Source organism: Solanum stenotomum, unplaced genomic scaffold, assembly GCF_019186545.1.
Source record: "Solanum stenotomum isolate F172 unplaced genomic scaffold, ASM1918654v1 scaffold19069, whole genome shotgun sequence".
Taxonomy (NCBI): Eukaryota; Viridiplantae; Streptophyta; class Magnoliopsida; order Solanales; family Solanaceae; genus Solanum; species Solanum stenotomum.
Window position 1 is genome coordinate 34,782 of NW_026025354.1, and position 16,418 is coordinate 51,199.

At 36.5% G+C, this 16,418-nt stretch overlaps 4 protein-coding genes and 1 long non-coding RNA gene across 5 annotated transcripts; 4 read left to right on the plus strand and 1 right to left on the minus strand.

The window, feature by feature from the left end:
* The first annotated feature begins 935 nt into the window (after positions 1 to 935).
* Positions 936 to 1,604, plus strand: LOC125850772 (protein IQ-DOMAIN 14-like). The gene has a single exon (XM_049530613.1). It carries the CDS (start codon positions 936 to 938, stop codon positions 1,602 to 1,604), a length of 669 nt encoding a protein of 222 aa, XP_049386570.1.
* Positions 1,605 to 1,701: 97 nt separating this feature from the next.
* On the plus strand, positions 1,702 to 2,325 carry LOC125850773 (protein IQ-DOMAIN 14-like). The gene has a single exon (XM_049530614.1). The coding sequence runs from the start codon at positions 1,702 to 1,704 to the stop codon at positions 2,323 to 2,325; it is 624 nt and encodes a 207-aa protein (XP_049386571.1).
* A 188-nt stretch (positions 2,326 to 2,513) lies between these two features.
* On the plus strand, positions 2,514 to 3,197 carry LOC125850774 (protein IQ-DOMAIN 14-like). Its single transcript, XM_049530615.1, has one exon. The coding sequence runs from the start codon at positions 2,514 to 2,516 to the stop codon at positions 3,195 to 3,197; it is 684 nt and encodes a 227-aa protein (XP_049386572.1).
* A 1,494-nt stretch (positions 3,198 to 4,691) lies between these two features.
* Positions 4,692 to 6,371, minus strand: LOC125850779 (uncharacterized). Its single transcript, XR_007444842.1, has 3 exons — positions 6,169 to 6,371; positions 5,137 to 5,336; positions 4,692 to 5,011 (listed from the first exon to the last, which is right to left on the minus strand). It is a non-coding gene; the product is annotated as an uncharacterized LOC125850779 (long non-coding RNA).
* A 6,866-nt stretch (positions 6,372 to 13,237) lies between these two features.
* On the plus strand, positions 13,238 to 14,728 carry LOC125850775 (putative disease resistance RPP13-like protein 1). Its single transcript, XM_049530616.1, has 2 exons — positions 13,238 to 13,601; positions 14,103 to 14,728. The coding sequence occupies exons 1-2, from the start codon at positions 13,238 to 13,240 to the stop codon at positions 14,726 to 14,728; spliced, it is 990 nt and encodes a 329-aa protein (XP_049386573.1).
* Positions 14,729 to 16,418: the final 1,690 nt, after the last annotated feature.

A 16,418-nucleotide genomic window follows, 5' to 3' on the forward strand; every position in this document is an offset into this window, starting at 1 on the left:
GTACCAGATCCATGTGCTACATGTAAAATTGAGAAATTTGGATAATTCTTATAAAGAAGGCTTGTAAAGGCAGAAATGAGTGTGAAAAAAAAAAGGTGTAACTATACCTGGTGGTTCCCCATCTCATTATCGAGGTAGGTCCTCATAAAATTTTTTGATAAAAATTTTTTGGGTGTTCCGGGGGACCAGATCAATGCATAACTAACGAAAAATCAAGAAATTTGGGTGATTTAAAAAAAAAGCATGTAAATGCGAAAATGAGCGTGAAGAAAATGGTTTGAGGCATGGTGATTTCCCAACTAATTATGGAGGTCCCCATGAAACTTTTTGAGAAAAACAATTTCTCGTGCTCCGGAGCGCAAGATCCATAGGATAAAATGGGCCTGTAAATGTAAAAATGGGAGTGAAAAAAATGGTGTGACCCAAGGACGCTTGACCCGAGGACTTCTGACCCGAGAACGCCTAACCCGAGGACGCCTGACCCGATAACGCCTGATGACTTCTAACTCGAGAACGCCTGACTCAGAGGTTGCTCGACCCGAGAATGCCTAACTCGAGGACGCCTGATCCGAAGATTTTTGAGCCGAGAACGCCTGACCTGAGAACTTCTGACCCAAGGACGCCTGACCCAAGGACGCTTGACCCGAGGACTTTTGATTGTAAAACACCCGATCTGAGAACGCCTGACTCGAGCACGCCTGACCCGAGAACGCATGACCCGAAGACTTTTGACCCGAGGAATCCTGACCCGAGAACATCTGACCCGAGAACGCCTGACCCGATGAATTCTGACTCGAGGAATTCTGACTCTAGAACACCTGACTCAAGGACACCTGACCCCGAGGACTTCTGACACGAAGACTTTTAACCCTAGAACGCCTGACCCGAGGACTTCTAACCCGAGAACGCCTGACCCTAGGACGCCTGACCCGAGGATGCCTGACCCGAGGATGGTTGACCCGAGAATGCCAGACCCGAGGATGCCTGATTCGAGGACTTTTGATTCAGAAACGACTGACCCGAGAATGCCTGATCCGAGGACTTCTGATTCGAGAACGCCTGACCCGAGAACGCCTGACCTGAGAACGCCTGACTCGAGGACGCCTGACCCGAGAACACTTGACCTGAGAACACCTGACTCGAGGATGTCTGACACTAGAATGCCTGACCCGAGAACGCCTGATCCGAGGACATCTAATTCAAGAACGCCTGATCTAAAGACTTCTGATTCGAGAACGCCTGACCCAAGAACGCCTGACTCGAGGACGCCTGACACGAGGACTTCTGACCCTAAAATGCCCTACCCAAGAACGCCTGACTCGAAGACGCCTGACCCGAGGACTTCTGACCCTAGAACGCCTGATTTGAGAATGCCTGACCCGAGGACTTCTGACCCGAGGACTTCTAACCCGAGGACGCCTGACCCGAGGATGCTTGACCCAAGGACCCCTAACCCAAGGACTTCTGACCCTAGAACGTCTGACCCGAGAATGCCTGACTCGAGGACGCTTGACCCGAGAACGCTTGACCTGAGGACTTTTTACCCGAGGACTCCTAACCCTAGAACGCATGACTTAAGGACACCTGAAACCGAGGACTTCTGACACGAGGACTTTTAACCCTAGAACGCCTGACCCGAGGACTTCTGACCCGAGAACGCCTAACCCTAGGACGCCTGACCCGAGGACTTTTGACCCGAGGATGCCTGACCCGAGAATGACCGACCCGAGGACGCCTGATTCGAGGACTTTTGATTCGAGAACGCCTGACCCAAGAATGCCTGATCTGAGGACTTCTGATTCGAGAACGTCTGACCCAAGAACGCCTGACTCGAGGACGCCTGACCCGAGAACTCTTGACCCGAGAACGCCTGACTCGAGGATGCATAACACGAGAATGCCTGACCCGAGAACGCTTGATCCGAGGACTTCTAATTCAAGAACGCCTGATTCAAAGACTTTTGATTCGAGAACGCCTGACCCAAGAACGCCTGACTTGAGGACGCCTGACACGAGGACTTCTAACCATAGAACGCCCTACCCAAGAACGCCTGACTTGAGGAGGCCTGACCCGAGGACTGCTGACCCTAGAACACCTGATTTGAGAACGCCTGACCCGAGGACTTCTGACCTGAGGACACCTGACCCGAGGATGCCTGACCCAAGGAGCCCTGACCCGAGGACTTCTGACCCTAAAAAGTCTGACTCGAGAATGCCTGACTCGAGGATGCTTGACCCGAGAACGTCTAACCTGAGAAATTTTGACCCGAGGACTCCTGACCCGAGAACACCTGACTCAAGGACACCTGACCCCGAGGACTTCTGACACGAGGACTTCTGACCCGAGAACGCCTGTCCCTAGAACGCCTGACTCAAGGACACCTAACCCCGAGGACTTCTGACACGAGGACTTTTAACCCTAGAACGCCTGACCCGAGGACTTTTGACCCGATAACGCCTAACCCTAGGACGCTTGACCCGATAACGCCTGACTCAAGGACTTTTGACCCGAAGATGCTTGACCCAAGAATGCCTGATCCGAGGACTTCTCATTCGAGAAATCCTGACCCGAGAACGGCTAACTCGAGGACGCCTGACCCGAGAACGCTTGACCTGAGAACGCCTGACTCGAGGATGCCTGACCCGAGAACGCCTGATCCGAGGACATCTAATTCAAGAACGCCTGATCTGAAGACTTCTGATTCGAGAACGCTCCTAAGAACGCCTGACTTGAGGACGCCTGACACGAGGACTTCTGACCCTAGAACGCCCTACCCGAGAACGCCTAACTTGAGGACGCCTGACCCGAGGACTTATGACCCTAGAACGCCTGATTTGAGAACGCCTGACTCGAGGACTTCTGACCCTAGAACGTCTGACTCGAGAATGCCTGACTCGAGGATGCTTGACCCGAGAACGCCTGACCCGAGGACTCCTGACCCGAGAACACCTGACCCGAGAACCCTTGACCCGAGGACTTTTGACCCTATAACGCCTGACCCGAGGACTTCTGACCCCAGAACGCCTGACCTGAGGACTTCTAACCCGAGGACGCCTGACCTGAGGATGCCTGACCCGAGGACCCCAGATCCGAGGACTTCTGATTCGAGAACGCCTAATCCGAGGACTTCTGATTCGAGAACGCCTGACCTGAGGACGCCTGACCCGAGGAATTCTGACCCTAGAACGCCGACCTGAGAATGCCTGACCCGAGGATTTCTGACCTAGGACTTCTAACCCTAGGACTCCTGACCCGAGGACGCTTGACCCGAGGACGCTTCCTGACTCGAGGACGCCTAACCCGAGAATGCCTGACCCGAGGATGCCTAACCCAGGGATGCCTGACCTAAGGATGTCTTCCCCAAGGACGCTTGACTCGAGGATGTCTTCCCCAAAGACGCTTGACCCGAGGACGCAGACCTGAGGGCGCTTGCCGTAGGCCTCGCCAACCCCGGGGGGGGCTGTTCACCCTGATAATCCCTTGAATTTATAAATATGACACCAGTTATTTAATAAATTGGTGTTCATTTTCTTTAATAATGAAATATAACACTAATCAAGGTTCTGGAAGTAGTAAAAGTTCCAAATAACATATGTGAATTCTTCACCTTCAGCTTTCACAGCATCTCCATGGCTTAGTTAAACTTAAATATTTATAATATATAACTATTTTGGTTTGTGTACAATTTAAGGATCTCGGAACATCGCTAATGAGTACAACCTGGCAATCACAAAGCAATGGCATAAATGAATGAACAACGAAATTTGAATGAATTATAAATCACAGATCACTAGAAAGTTATTTTCAGTTTTACATCTGCTCGTGCACTTCCTGTTGAATGTTGAACTTGTGAGTCAAACCCTCGTGTGAAATGGATAATAATCTCAAATACGTCCATAAAAAGATACAATCTTTCTAGCAGAAAAAATAAAGAGACACCAGTAGTTACTAACAATATTATCTTTTTATCTTTCAAATATGTTGGAATTCTTTTTTAAAAATTTCATCTTAGCTTGTTTATGCTGTATTGTTGTTATCTGGCAGAGTACTCTATGTTCAACTCAACCAACTTTGTATATTATTCTTTTTGTTCCTCATCATTTACAGATTTTTCAGAATGAATGATCATTTTGCTTCCGAATAGACAAACAAAATTTGATAACAAATAAAAAAGTAGAAAAAAAATAATTTAAACCTAGATTAATAAACTATGAAAGACTTTTAAACAATGTGATCTGCTATCAAGTTCTCTAAGGTTAGGATGGAGTCGCTCCTCTGTATCAACTGTGATCATGGTGATCTAATAAAGCGAAAACCATATAATTTTACTGTAGAGAAAGAAATCAAGCACTCACTTATGTCTATGGATCATAGTTTTTATTAGAATGTTTTTTGTATCTCACAACTGTACCATAACTTTTGAAAGAAATTTATAATTATTTCAAGACAAATGGAAACTAAGAAACCACATTGCATGACAATTGCAAACAAAATTATTCAAGCATTATGTTGACATTCATAGTGTCAGTCATATTACCCAAATTTTCATCTAAGATAAAGTTAACTCTATGTGACATATTGTTTACGAGTTTTTAGCATTCAAGCACTATAATGACAGCCTCAGTATCAGCCATATTCCCCAAACATTCATCTTTCAATTATTATGTTGACATCCCTAGTATCAGCCATATTGCCTGAACTTTCATCTGATAAATCTCAAGTACTATAGAGAGTGATAATATTGTCCCTGTTTGACTTATAGGTCACCAATTCGAGTTGTGGATGGCATTAGACTATCTACATCAGCCTCCTTGAGGTGCGATATATAACAGAACATATTAAGAAGCAAAGACCACTCAATATAATGTATAAAAAGAGAGAACCAACAAAAATATTGACTTACTTTCTCTCTGAACCTCTGATGCAAGATGGAAATTTGTTGCGTGTCACAGCCAATCCATGAAACAATAACATATTCGTTATATGCACATACAACTTTCTTTTTTGGACCCTGTGAACAAAATAATACCATATATATAAAACACTTGAGCTACTAACTACTAATCCGTATGACAAAACAAAATTAAGAAGAAGCAAAGATCGTCCAAATGTTACAAGCTTTAACCACAAAATAACCTTATTGCGGCACTGCTGTCATGCAAGCATGGCAGTCATTTGAGCACGAATCAAAGTAGAAGTATAGATCATGTCGGTAGGTTATATTGCTAATTCGTTTTCCAGCTTCAACGGCCTCTTCCACACCCTTTGTGACTCAAAGGCACATCTACACAACCAGTGGACAAGATTTTTTCATTCTAGGATAAAAGCAGCTTCACCTAAAGGGAAAAGAGTAAGATTGGAATCAGATGTGGTGCCGCAGAGTAGCTTAAAACAATCATATAATTTATCCCATGAAAATCATTTCCGAGGAGGGGAACAATTACTTCTTAATGTTATGACGAAAGAAATGATCACAGATTCTTCTTGTCTTGTGTTGTGTTTATGATTATTTTGAAAATAACAGTTCAAGAATTGGACTATCATACTTGTTTTCTTATTCGCTAGTGGTGGCACTTGATGGTACTGAAGCTTCATCAGTAACCGTAGCCTGAGAAGCAGAGGCTTGAATTATACAAATACCTATCTTTCTAGAACAAAACTTCCTCCTCTCAACAATCCCACATCAACCTTGAAACCTTGGACACTGATCTAAAGGAAACATGCCCATAATCAGGACACAATCTAGAGTTACCATTATTTCTACAAGACTGACGAGTCCCAACCGATTGGTATAGTGTTGTTGCAGCCATTCTGAGATCGGAGAAATCATAATTGTCAATGAAAAGTTCATGCAGATCGAAAGACGCATTTCAACTAGTTAAGATGGAACAACTACAATATCTCGAGATGAACTCGAAACACACACAACATGACAACAATATGAAGCAACGGGAACACTTTTGAAACAGGTACAAGCACTAAACATGGAAATCAACACAGAATGGATAACAAGGAAATCAAAGAGGTATAGTTACAAAGCCAATTGTATCAACCATTTTGAATCAACGATTATTAAAACATCCTAGAATCTAACTCTTAATCACCTCACACACACAATCAAGAGTTAAACAATCCACACATTAGGAACAACAGGGACATGAATATTACCTTCTGAAGGGAACGAACTTGGAGCAGCGACTTCACCACAACAAGCGGGAGCTTCAGCGAACTCCGATTTCTGAAATCAATCTAAAAAGAAATTGATGGATTCTTTCTTTGATTTTAGCTTTTGTATTCACTTTTTCGTAACCCCTTGATTGAGGGAGGACTGGAGACGGGTTTATAGAGAGAGAGAGAGAAAATAGGACTGATTTTTGGGGGAAGAATGGATGAAATTCAAAAAAAAAATCAAGTAGCCGTTGCGGACGATTGAAGGGAGCCGTTGATTCAAGACGAGGAAGACGAGTGTAGGGGTCACTGGTATAGACGTTGTATGTATGTATTGCTGCTTGTATTGTTGGTTGTGGGCTGAGATAGTGGGCTGGGCTGTTGGTGTTGGTGTTGGGAATGGAAACTGAGGTTTGTTTGGTGATGAACATATGGGCTGAAATATGGCCCAATTTTAGTTTAAAAGTTGGATGAAAAAGGGTCTTCAAAAAAGAAAAAATGGCACAGCATGTACTCTCTTTTAACTAATTGGCAACATATAGCCCCTTTTTATTTTTATAACAAAAAAAGGTTTTTTAAATGTGTAAATTTCATATATGACATATATTATAGTACTATTTTCAAGCTATAGCAGTAAATTTAGACTTTCAAGCTATAGCATTAAAAATTTCAGGTTATAACAAATTTACAAAAAATAGAAATGTTTTTATTAATTGGAAAAAACTTTTTTAAAAAAAAGAAGATAAACGAAATTTTTTTTAAAAAAAGAAATGTTTTTATTAATTGGAAAAAACTTTTTTTTTAAAAAAAAAGATAAACGAAAATTAAAAAAAAAATGGAATTAGAAATAATAAAGAAAAAAACTGAAAAAATGGAAATAGATGTATTAATTAAATTTGAATTGATTGATGATAATTTTTAATTAGCATAAATTTAGGAGATTCAAACTAATTAGGAATATTTGTTTTCCTTAATTCACTCTAATCTGTTAAAATTAATTAAAAAGTCTTATTTTATCCATTTTCAAAAAAATAAAATAAAACCATATGTAATTGATGTTGGTGCAACATTTAATGATCTCTGTTTTAAATTGTAAGATTCGTTTATTCCAGTATTTATACAGATTATATACAACTTCATACATCTTTAAAAATACTTAATCCACGCTTGTTAAGACAATATAATTTACAATTAGGTTGTAAATTGTCCAGGATGAAAAAAACGTAAAACAAAAATGTAATTGAGGTTGTTACAAAATACAATTATCACTATTTTGCATTGGCATAATCATTTATACAAGGTATTTATACATGTTGGATACCAACTTCATTTTTTTTTTTTTTTTTTTTTTTTTGTGTTAGAATATGAATTTGGATGCCAAAGGTGTACATTTTGGATACCAATTATAAGTCAGAGTTAGTTCATGAACTCTAAATTAGTAGTATGATTTCTTTCTAGTTAATAAGACATTGTAAAATCATAAACTTTAAATGTTGAATCCAATTTGTATGCATTTTGTATATAACTGTTATCTTGAGAATTATTATAGTCAATGTGTAATTTATCTTTAGAATGGTGTATCCATTTGGAATGCAGTATGTGTATAACTAGTATCCTGCGATTACAATAGTCAATCTGTAATTCATGTGTAGTTGGTATCTTTTTGAAATAAAACAGTGGATATATATATATCAAATACTTAAAGCTGTAACAAACACAAAAATATCGTCCAAAAGTAAAAAAAAAACTTGTAATTCTAAAAAGTCTAAGGTGCAATCAACTATCTCAAATTTGATCTCCGTGGTCTTGGTGTGGGATAATTGCTGGTATTCGGAGCATGTTTTTTTGTTATGCGGGGTCCATCAAATTTGCTAGCAACAGTGTGAGTTACTTCACTCTCACTAGTCGTGCCATCATCATTCTTTGTTTTTCCATAATGCCATATGATTGTGGCATACCTTTGACGATGGTACTTTGCATCGATATCAACAGAACGCATATCAAAAACTCCATTACTGATGTATTCAGCAAATAGACACGTGTACAAACCACAATCACTGAAAAAAATTTGAAAGAAAAATCATTTTATACCATTTTCATACCAATGTTAAAAATTTAAATACATTAATGAAGAAATTGAAAAAGAAACCTTCCTATTAGAAAAAATCTCAATTTCATATCAATATTAGTCATAATTCAGACAAAACAGAGTAATTTAACAATTCATACCATTTGCATACCAATTTAACAACTCATACCATTGGGCTATTGATATCAAACCAATTTCATACCAATGTCAAAACACAATTCATACCTTTTGCATACCAATATTATATCACATTTCATATAATATCCCAAAATCATATATTAAAGTGAGATTCATATAAATATTATTCACATTTCGTACAAGTTTCACCCAAACAAAAGTTTCGAAACAACAATAAGCATAATGTGATATTTTTAGCAAAAAAATCACTAATTTGAATAATGTGAAAATAAATTAAATATAATACTTACCCTAACAACTTTTTTTTGCCTTTTTTGGATATTCGAATTTCTGATTCCTTCTTTTTTGTTGTTCTTCTTGTTGATGGTTTTGAAGATTGAGCAATTTCTACATTTGTTGCTTTTTTTCTTTTTTATTTCACTAACAAAATCAGAATTCGAATCAAAAGGGGTTTCTACAATTTTCCCCTTCCTCTTCTTTCCCTTTTGATTTGCCGGACTCACCATTTTCTTTGCTTCATTTTTTTTTCTCCTTTTGGTCCTTCGACTGAGAGGAACCACACTTTGCAGGAATTTCAACATTATTCGTGTGTAGATCTCATCCCACCATTAAATCATATAAATGTGGGAGTTCTACTGATTTTCTTTTTGAATGAAGAAGACGAACGTTGAAGATGGTGAGAGAGAAAAGGTTAGTTCTCTGTAAAAGAGAAACGTGGGGGTGGGGGTGTGGGATTTACGTGTGGGTAAAAGAGGAAGGTGGGGGTTGCTGTGTGAAATCTGGAAAAAAATCCCCAAAATGGTGAAAAAGATAATGACAATTGATTCTCTAATATTAATGTTATCCCTAAACTGGTGGAAGAGATAATGACAATTGATTCTCTAATATTAATGTTATTTCTCTTACTTATTAATTAAATGTAATTATAAAAATAATAACTAATTAATTATATTAAATAAATTAAATTATAAATTAAAACTAATATGTTAATATTTGTAATTAAACTGTTATAAGTAGTAATATAAAAAAAGTACATTTAAAGGCTGTAATATTAAGCCTTAAATAGATATATGAGGTGATTTTTCCTTTTTAAAATTAAAATTGGCATATTTTGGCCCTTTTGGCCCACGTTAATATATGGGAAGTAATTTATATTTATATTAATTATTTTTTAATTTGGTGACAACATGTTGCAGTTTTATTGGGAAGTGAGACTTTGTTCCCTTTTTTTCTCCTCTTTTCTCATATACATATTTTCTTTGATTGATGAATATTTATTGATAATGTAAACAATTATATCATTCTTCTTCAATCCTTTTAAACAAAAGTGTTAGAAGTTGATGTTATATCTTCTCTAGAAGATTTGCATGTCTTCACTTTTTATATTGTTGTTAATTTTTTTCTTGTTTTTTTAATTTTTCAAGTTGAAAGTTATTATATTTGGGCGAAAATTAAGGAGATAGTAATTGATTGTGGGTATCAATTGCCACGATTAAGAAAATATTCCTAGAATTATTCCTAAAAAAGGAGATTTTGATTCTGATTTTTTGAATCTCCACCCAAAACATCAAATTTTAGTCATGCTTTGAATATTTTTGACTTGTGTAATGCTGAACATTTTAATTTTCAAGTGTAATCCTCATTTACACACTGAAGGAAGAATCTGGAATGTATACAAATCTTTAGTGAATGAATACATGGATATGTATACATGATTGTTCATTCAAATGATAAAAACTCATTCATGTGATAAAAGATTATTCGATTCAGTGTTTACATTTTTAGTGAATGAATACACGGATATGTATACATGCATGCATTGTATACATGATTGTTCATTCACGTGATAAAAATCCAATTATGTGATAAAAGATAATTTAGTTAACTGTTTACCCACGTTCCGTTTTTAATGCTGTGTGTGGCGGTTAGTTTCACAAGAATTTTTTTTTAAAAAAAAAAAACCCTATTAGTATGCCGCCTGTTAATATGGCCTAATTTGTGCTCTCTTTTTTTTGTCTATTAAATGCTATTTAATTATGGGCTATTTGTTGCTAATTTTCCATAACAGTTGTATATATATGTCATTTACTCTTGAAAAAAAGAAAAGAATGTAGTCAATTTGACATTTTGACTTAAGAAACTAACCATCGTGAATTGCAATTTCGATCAAATTGAGGCAATTGGTTCAATTCAGCCAAAATTAAACTAACATGAATTTTTATTAATTTAAAAATATAAAGTATTAATTAACTAAACTAATTAACCAAATATTTGAGTAAAACTAAAAAAAAAAATTGAGACAATTTTCGAATATTTATAAAATGTATTTATATAAAACAATATATATTATTTGAAAAATTATAATTTATTCAAACTAATTCGAAAACCATTTTGAATTTTATAACAACTAATTATTTGAAATTGAAGAAGCTCGATAATTAAAATTTAATTAATTTATAAATAATTAGTGATATGTTATAACCCGTAATTAAACTGTTATAAGCAAGAATTTTTTAAAAGTAGATTTAAAACATGTAATATTGACTCTTAAATATATATATGGGGTGATTTTTCCATATATATATATATATATATATATATATAAAATAAGTAGTACATTTGAGCTCATAACTCAAAAAATAAATATGAACACTCCTATTTTATATTTTTCTTTCTTTCTTTCTCTCCCTCCCCCTCCGGTCCTCCTCTCTCTCTTTTTCTCTCAAAACAACACCAAAATAGAAAAATAAAAAAGATCTGAAACAATTTTAAAAAGTAGATTAAAAAATAAAGAAAATTGTTGGGTGTAGTAAAGAAGACAATTACTATCAGGGTGTGGGGGAAAGGGGTTAGATTGATGTTTTTAGAATAATATTTTAATTTTATTTACTAAATAGATCTAAAAATAATTTTAACTTAAAATAACACATGTAATCATTTAATTGGTTGTTTGTCATGTCATTAATGAGTGTATTACACTCTCTTCAGTTTTTTGCTTATTGTCAAAAAAGTGTCAAAATGAAGCAGCGGAATCAATCATACATGAGGTGTTTAAAATGAACCTCGCACAGTTGAAGTGTTTAAATGAAACTTGGTGCAAACTTTAGAGGGTCACCGATGGATTTGACTGTGAAAATAAGGATTTGTGCGTTTTTCCAATTCCAAATTATATTGGAAATTTTTATGGCCAAACACTGTATTTTGAACAAAGAAATAATTTTCCGAAAAAGGTGAAAAATTATCATGGCAAAACTCTTCTATTTTGACAAATATTTTTATTTTATATCCTTAATTCTTAATTCTCCAAAATCCTTTACCAAAACAAAACCCTTTTAAATTTTATTTTCCTTTGGTAACTAAACCCCTGAATTTTTGTTCTTTCTATATGCGTTGTCGTTCCTCTTTCTTTTCTTTTTTTTTTTAAAAAATAAATAGAGCGCTGGGGCCTTTTATTAAGTGGGCAAAAGAACAATGTACAAATACCCAAATCAATCTACTACAGCAAAGCACATCATCAGCGTTGTCGTTCCTCGTTTTCTTTAGAAGATACTTTTAAATTTATGTTTAACAAAATAAATAGCTTATGAGAACTTTTTAGCAACCATGTCAATTGTCAAGTGCTTATTATTAATTTTAGCATTTTTATTGAAATACATAATTACTTATTTTTAATATTTACAAATATTTATCAACACGTATAACTTATCAGTTATTTACAATCGAGCTAATGCAAATGAAGTTTAAAAGAAAGTTCTATTAAAGTTAGCGCTCGTTTGGCTCAAGAACAAGTTATTCCAAAATTACTAATCTCCGAATAAATTATTGGAATAAGTTATTTCACCATGTATCACATAACTAAGGTATAAATGGTGGGATAAATAATCTAATAAGGTCTAATACCTCTTGCCAAACGCAAGATAAAATAGTTCTTCATTTTATTTGGCTGAAAGACAACAAGTCGACGATCAGGCTGTGGAAGAATGACTCAAGATGCTTGAGAGAGTTGTTGAAGATGCTGAAAACGTGTGATGAATTCAACGGATGTTGTTGCTTCTTGGAAAGTACCATCAAATCGAGAAACAAAATCCGTAGTAGTTGCTTCGGATGTTGTTGGTAGAGACAGAGATGTTAATGAAATAAAGGCGAAGATGTTGAACATGAGAGACAAAGTTTTTCTGTGCACCATTCCCGTAGTGGGGATGGGAGGTTTAGGGAAAACTACAGTGGCTAAGAGAATTTTCAATGATGAACAAATCAAGCAAAATTTTGAAAGAAAGTTTGGTTGGGTCTACCTGAAATGGTAGAAACGAAGAGCTTTCTTGAACTAATCCTCGAATCATTGACAGAGGAAACTTAAGATCTAAAGTAGAGATATACTAGTCAAGAAGCTCCGAGATGAATTGGGAGGAAAAAGGTATTTACTAGTCCTGGATGATTTGTCGCCTGTTAACTCTACATTGTGGCACGACTTCATGGACACCTTGAGGGGAATAAACACGTCAAGAGGAAACTGCATTCTTGTGACTACTCGTTCGAAGAGGGTAGCATCTACTTTAGCAGTAGATTATCATATGTTGGAAAAATTAACAAGAGATCATTGTTGGCCCATTTTCAAACAAAGAGCATTTGTGACCGGGAGGTTCCTGAAGAAATGGTTGAAATGTGTCAAGGTCTACCATTGACTACAAGTGTGTTGGGAGGCACGATAAAAGGAAAAACATGAATGGCAAAGAATCCTTGATGGTAACCCCCTAGTTGCAGGTGAAGATGATAACGATAAAATAGCTTAAAGAAAATCCTAAAACTTAGCTATGATTATCTACCATTTCCACATCTGAAAAAATGCTTTGCCCACTTCGCAATTTTTCCAAAAGATTTTGTGTTTGGAAAGGACCAACTAATCCAACTCTGGATGGCAAAAGGTTTCTTCGTCTATGTCAAGAGATCCCTGTGAATATGGAAGACGTTGGGAACAGGTATTTTCAACTTTTATTGCAATATTCCTGGCTGCAAGATGTTGAGTTAGATGAGCACAACAATATAAGATACTGTAAGATGCATGATCTTGTGCCTGATTTGGCTGGAGATATTTTGAAATCTAAACTATTTGATCAAAAGAGTGTCGAAGGAGAAAATCTTTCTCAAGTTCGATACTTTGGATGGGACTCACCAAGTGATCAAATTGATATGATAAATGAGCCAGGACGTATATGCATATTGTTCTCAAGAAACAATATATCCAAAGATGTTCTATTGAGCTTTTAGTTCTTGCGAGTTTTAAATTTATCCAGGTCAGGCATCAAGGAGTTGACAGCTTCAATTGGCAAAGCTAATATACTTGAGATATCTTGATCTCTCCAGCACTAATATCAAAGCCTTGCCCAACTCCATTTGCAAGCTCTAAAATTTGCAAACTTTTAGAGTAAGTAATTGCTTCTTACTCGAGGAGCTTCCAGATGAAATGGAAAATATGATAAGTTTGAGACATATATTACAGCAATGATTTCAGATCAGATTCTAGAAAATGGTGTCTCTGCAATCAGCACTTTCGGATGCCAGTTAATATGGGGCAATTGACTTTTCTTCAAACCCCCCTGCAGTTTTTCAAGGTAGGTTTAGAGAAAGGTTGTCAAATAGAAGAATTAGGTCGTTTGAATAACCTTAGAGGTGAATTGATGATCAGAGGTCTTCAATTGGTCTGTAATAGAGAAGAAGGCACATCTACAAGAGAAACCAGATATCTTCAAGTTGGCATATTTATGGTCCCATGATGAATTAGAAGACTGTGAGGTCAATGATGAGTATGTTCTGGATGGTCTTCAACTACATCCTAACTTGAAAAAATTAGTGGTAGTGAACTATTTAAGGACTAGATTTCCGTCATGGTTCAGTGAAGAATTGTTACCAAATTTAGTGGAGTTGAAATTAAGTGGTTGCAGAAAGTGCAAGGAAATTCCATCGCTTGGCCAACTTAAACTCCTTCGGCATCTTGAGCTGATAGGATTCCATGAGTTGAAATGTATCGGACCTACATTTTATGGTGTTGAAGTTAACAAAAACGCCAATATCCAAGTGTTCCCGTTACTCAAAGAACTAGTATTGTGGAATATGCCTAGACTTACTGAGTGGAAGGAAGTGCAACCGTTATCAACAAGAAATGATGGTAGAGATGGAGTTGGAGTAAGAATATTTCCCGGGCTGGAGAAGTTGTGGATTAGTAACTGTCCGTTGTTAAAAAGTATTCCGAATCAATTTGAAATACTGCGTGAATTTAGCATCAATGGAAATCAGATACTTGAATTCGGAATTGAGGTTCTTCTCTTGAAACATTAATGCTAGTGAGCTGCAAATGGCTACACCATCTGGACTTTTAGATGCCATGCCCAAATTACAGTATCTGAAGATCAAGGACTGTCGATTGCTAGGATTAAGCTATGTTGGATGGGCTCGTAAACCTTGTTTCTTTAATTTGCAACAGTTATTTTCATTAATGTGTGGAAAACTAGAGCATCTGCCATCCAGATATTCCATGCGATGCCTCATCAAATTGTGGTACCTGGGAATTAAAGGTTGTGCTCAGTTAGAATAAGATCTATCAATAATAGGAGTGCGGAACTCCCAGTGATCCAACATTTCTCATATTTCAGTAATAAACGTAGGGTTCATGAAAATTCAGGACTTGTGTAAGTCTCTATATCTCCTTTTAGTTTTCCATGCTTTTCATTCCCCCCTTTTAGTTTTCCAAGCTTTTCATTCCCCCCTTTTAGTTTTCCAAGCTTTTCATTCCCCAAACGAATACATCTTACTATAGTACTGAAGAAGTTGAGGATTAGTAGCTGTCCACTGTTAAAAAGTACTCCAAATCAATTTGAAATCCTGCATGAAATAGCGATTGAAAGAGTTAACAGTGAAATGCCGTTGTTGAACTTGTGCACCAACTTCACATCTCTCGTAGATCTTATTGTGGATGATGTGTAAGAGCTCACTTGTTTTCCAAATGTTGCAAATAATTTGCCAGATGTATTTGCTGACCCAATATTTTAATTAAGCTGCAAATGCTCCAATAAATAGTCCTTGAAGGACAGAGTCTATGGTACACCATGAGCGTGATAGACCAATCGATTCTAAATGTAAAACTCCTTGAGGAAGGAGAGGAGCAAATTATCAAAATGGTCATGATAATAAGGTAAGTGCTTTGAAAGAGCACTATGACATAACACTTTATAAAATCTTGTCAAAGGTTTAGGTACCTGAAAATGATGAAAAATGAAGAGATCTCGATAAGTTATGTTGAATTGGAACCGAATTAAAATGACCATCGACGGTATCTTTGATATGAAGTAGCACTCAATGCTATAAATGGTTACGATGATCTTAAATTCAAATATGTCATATAGTGTGAACAGATATATTATTGGCACCATTCAAGTATATTTTGTTTCACTTAGAAAAGTGATGTTTTTTATCTTATAGTTCATGGATCAAAATATAATGTCAGTGTGGCACAAATGAATCATTGTGCGAAAGTATAACCGTAAGATATAAAGTGTGGTTTGTGCCTCGGGGCATAAAAGATTTTCGCAAAAATCCTGACATTATTAAATGGAGATATATTCTCCAGTGGTGGATGCAATGAGACTTGTTTCAATCTGGCAATAGATGAAATACTTGAATATGCATAATGAATAATTGTTATGTCTAACTAGACGATGAAGGTTATATGAAAATCCTTGAAGGATTTAAAAGGTCTTAAAGCAATTCCATTGATTACCCAATGGTTTTGAGACTGCTCAACACAGTGAAAGAATCTTTTTGATCTCATGAAAATGATTTAAAATGCCATGTATTAGTGCAATTGGTGCACTTACAGATTGCTGGTTATGCAAATGCTAGAAGATTATTTGATATACATAACGAAAGTTATGTGAAAAGATTGTCATAGTATCATTCAAGTTATGACAAGAAACTAACAAAGCAAGTGACTCAACACATAGAAGATGTGTGATTTTCTTTCAGAAGAAAA

What these genes read in the sequence shown, in the direction of transcription:
- LOC125850773 (XM_049530614.1), top strand. Translation starts at nt 1,702, where the DNA reads ATGCCTGACCCGAGAATGACCGACCCGAGGACGCCTGATTCGAGGACT.
- LOC125850774 (XM_049530615.1), top strand. Translation starts at nt 2,514, where the DNA reads ATGCTTGACCCAAGAATGCCTGATCCGAGGACTTCTCATTCGAGAAAT.
- LOC125850772 (XM_049530613.1), top strand. Translation starts at nt 936, where the DNA reads ATGCCTGACCCGAGGATGGTTGACCCGAGAATGCCAGACCCGAGGATG.
- LOC125850775 (XM_049530616.1), top strand. Translation starts at nt 13,238, where the DNA reads ATGCTTTGCCCACTTCGCAATTTTTCCAAAAGATTTTGTGTTTGGAAA. An exon ending in TATGATAAATGAGCCAGGAC is followed by an intron (nt 13,602 to 14,102) that starts GTATATGCATAT and finishes GGTCTGTAATAG; the next exon opens with AGAAGAAGGCACATCTACAA.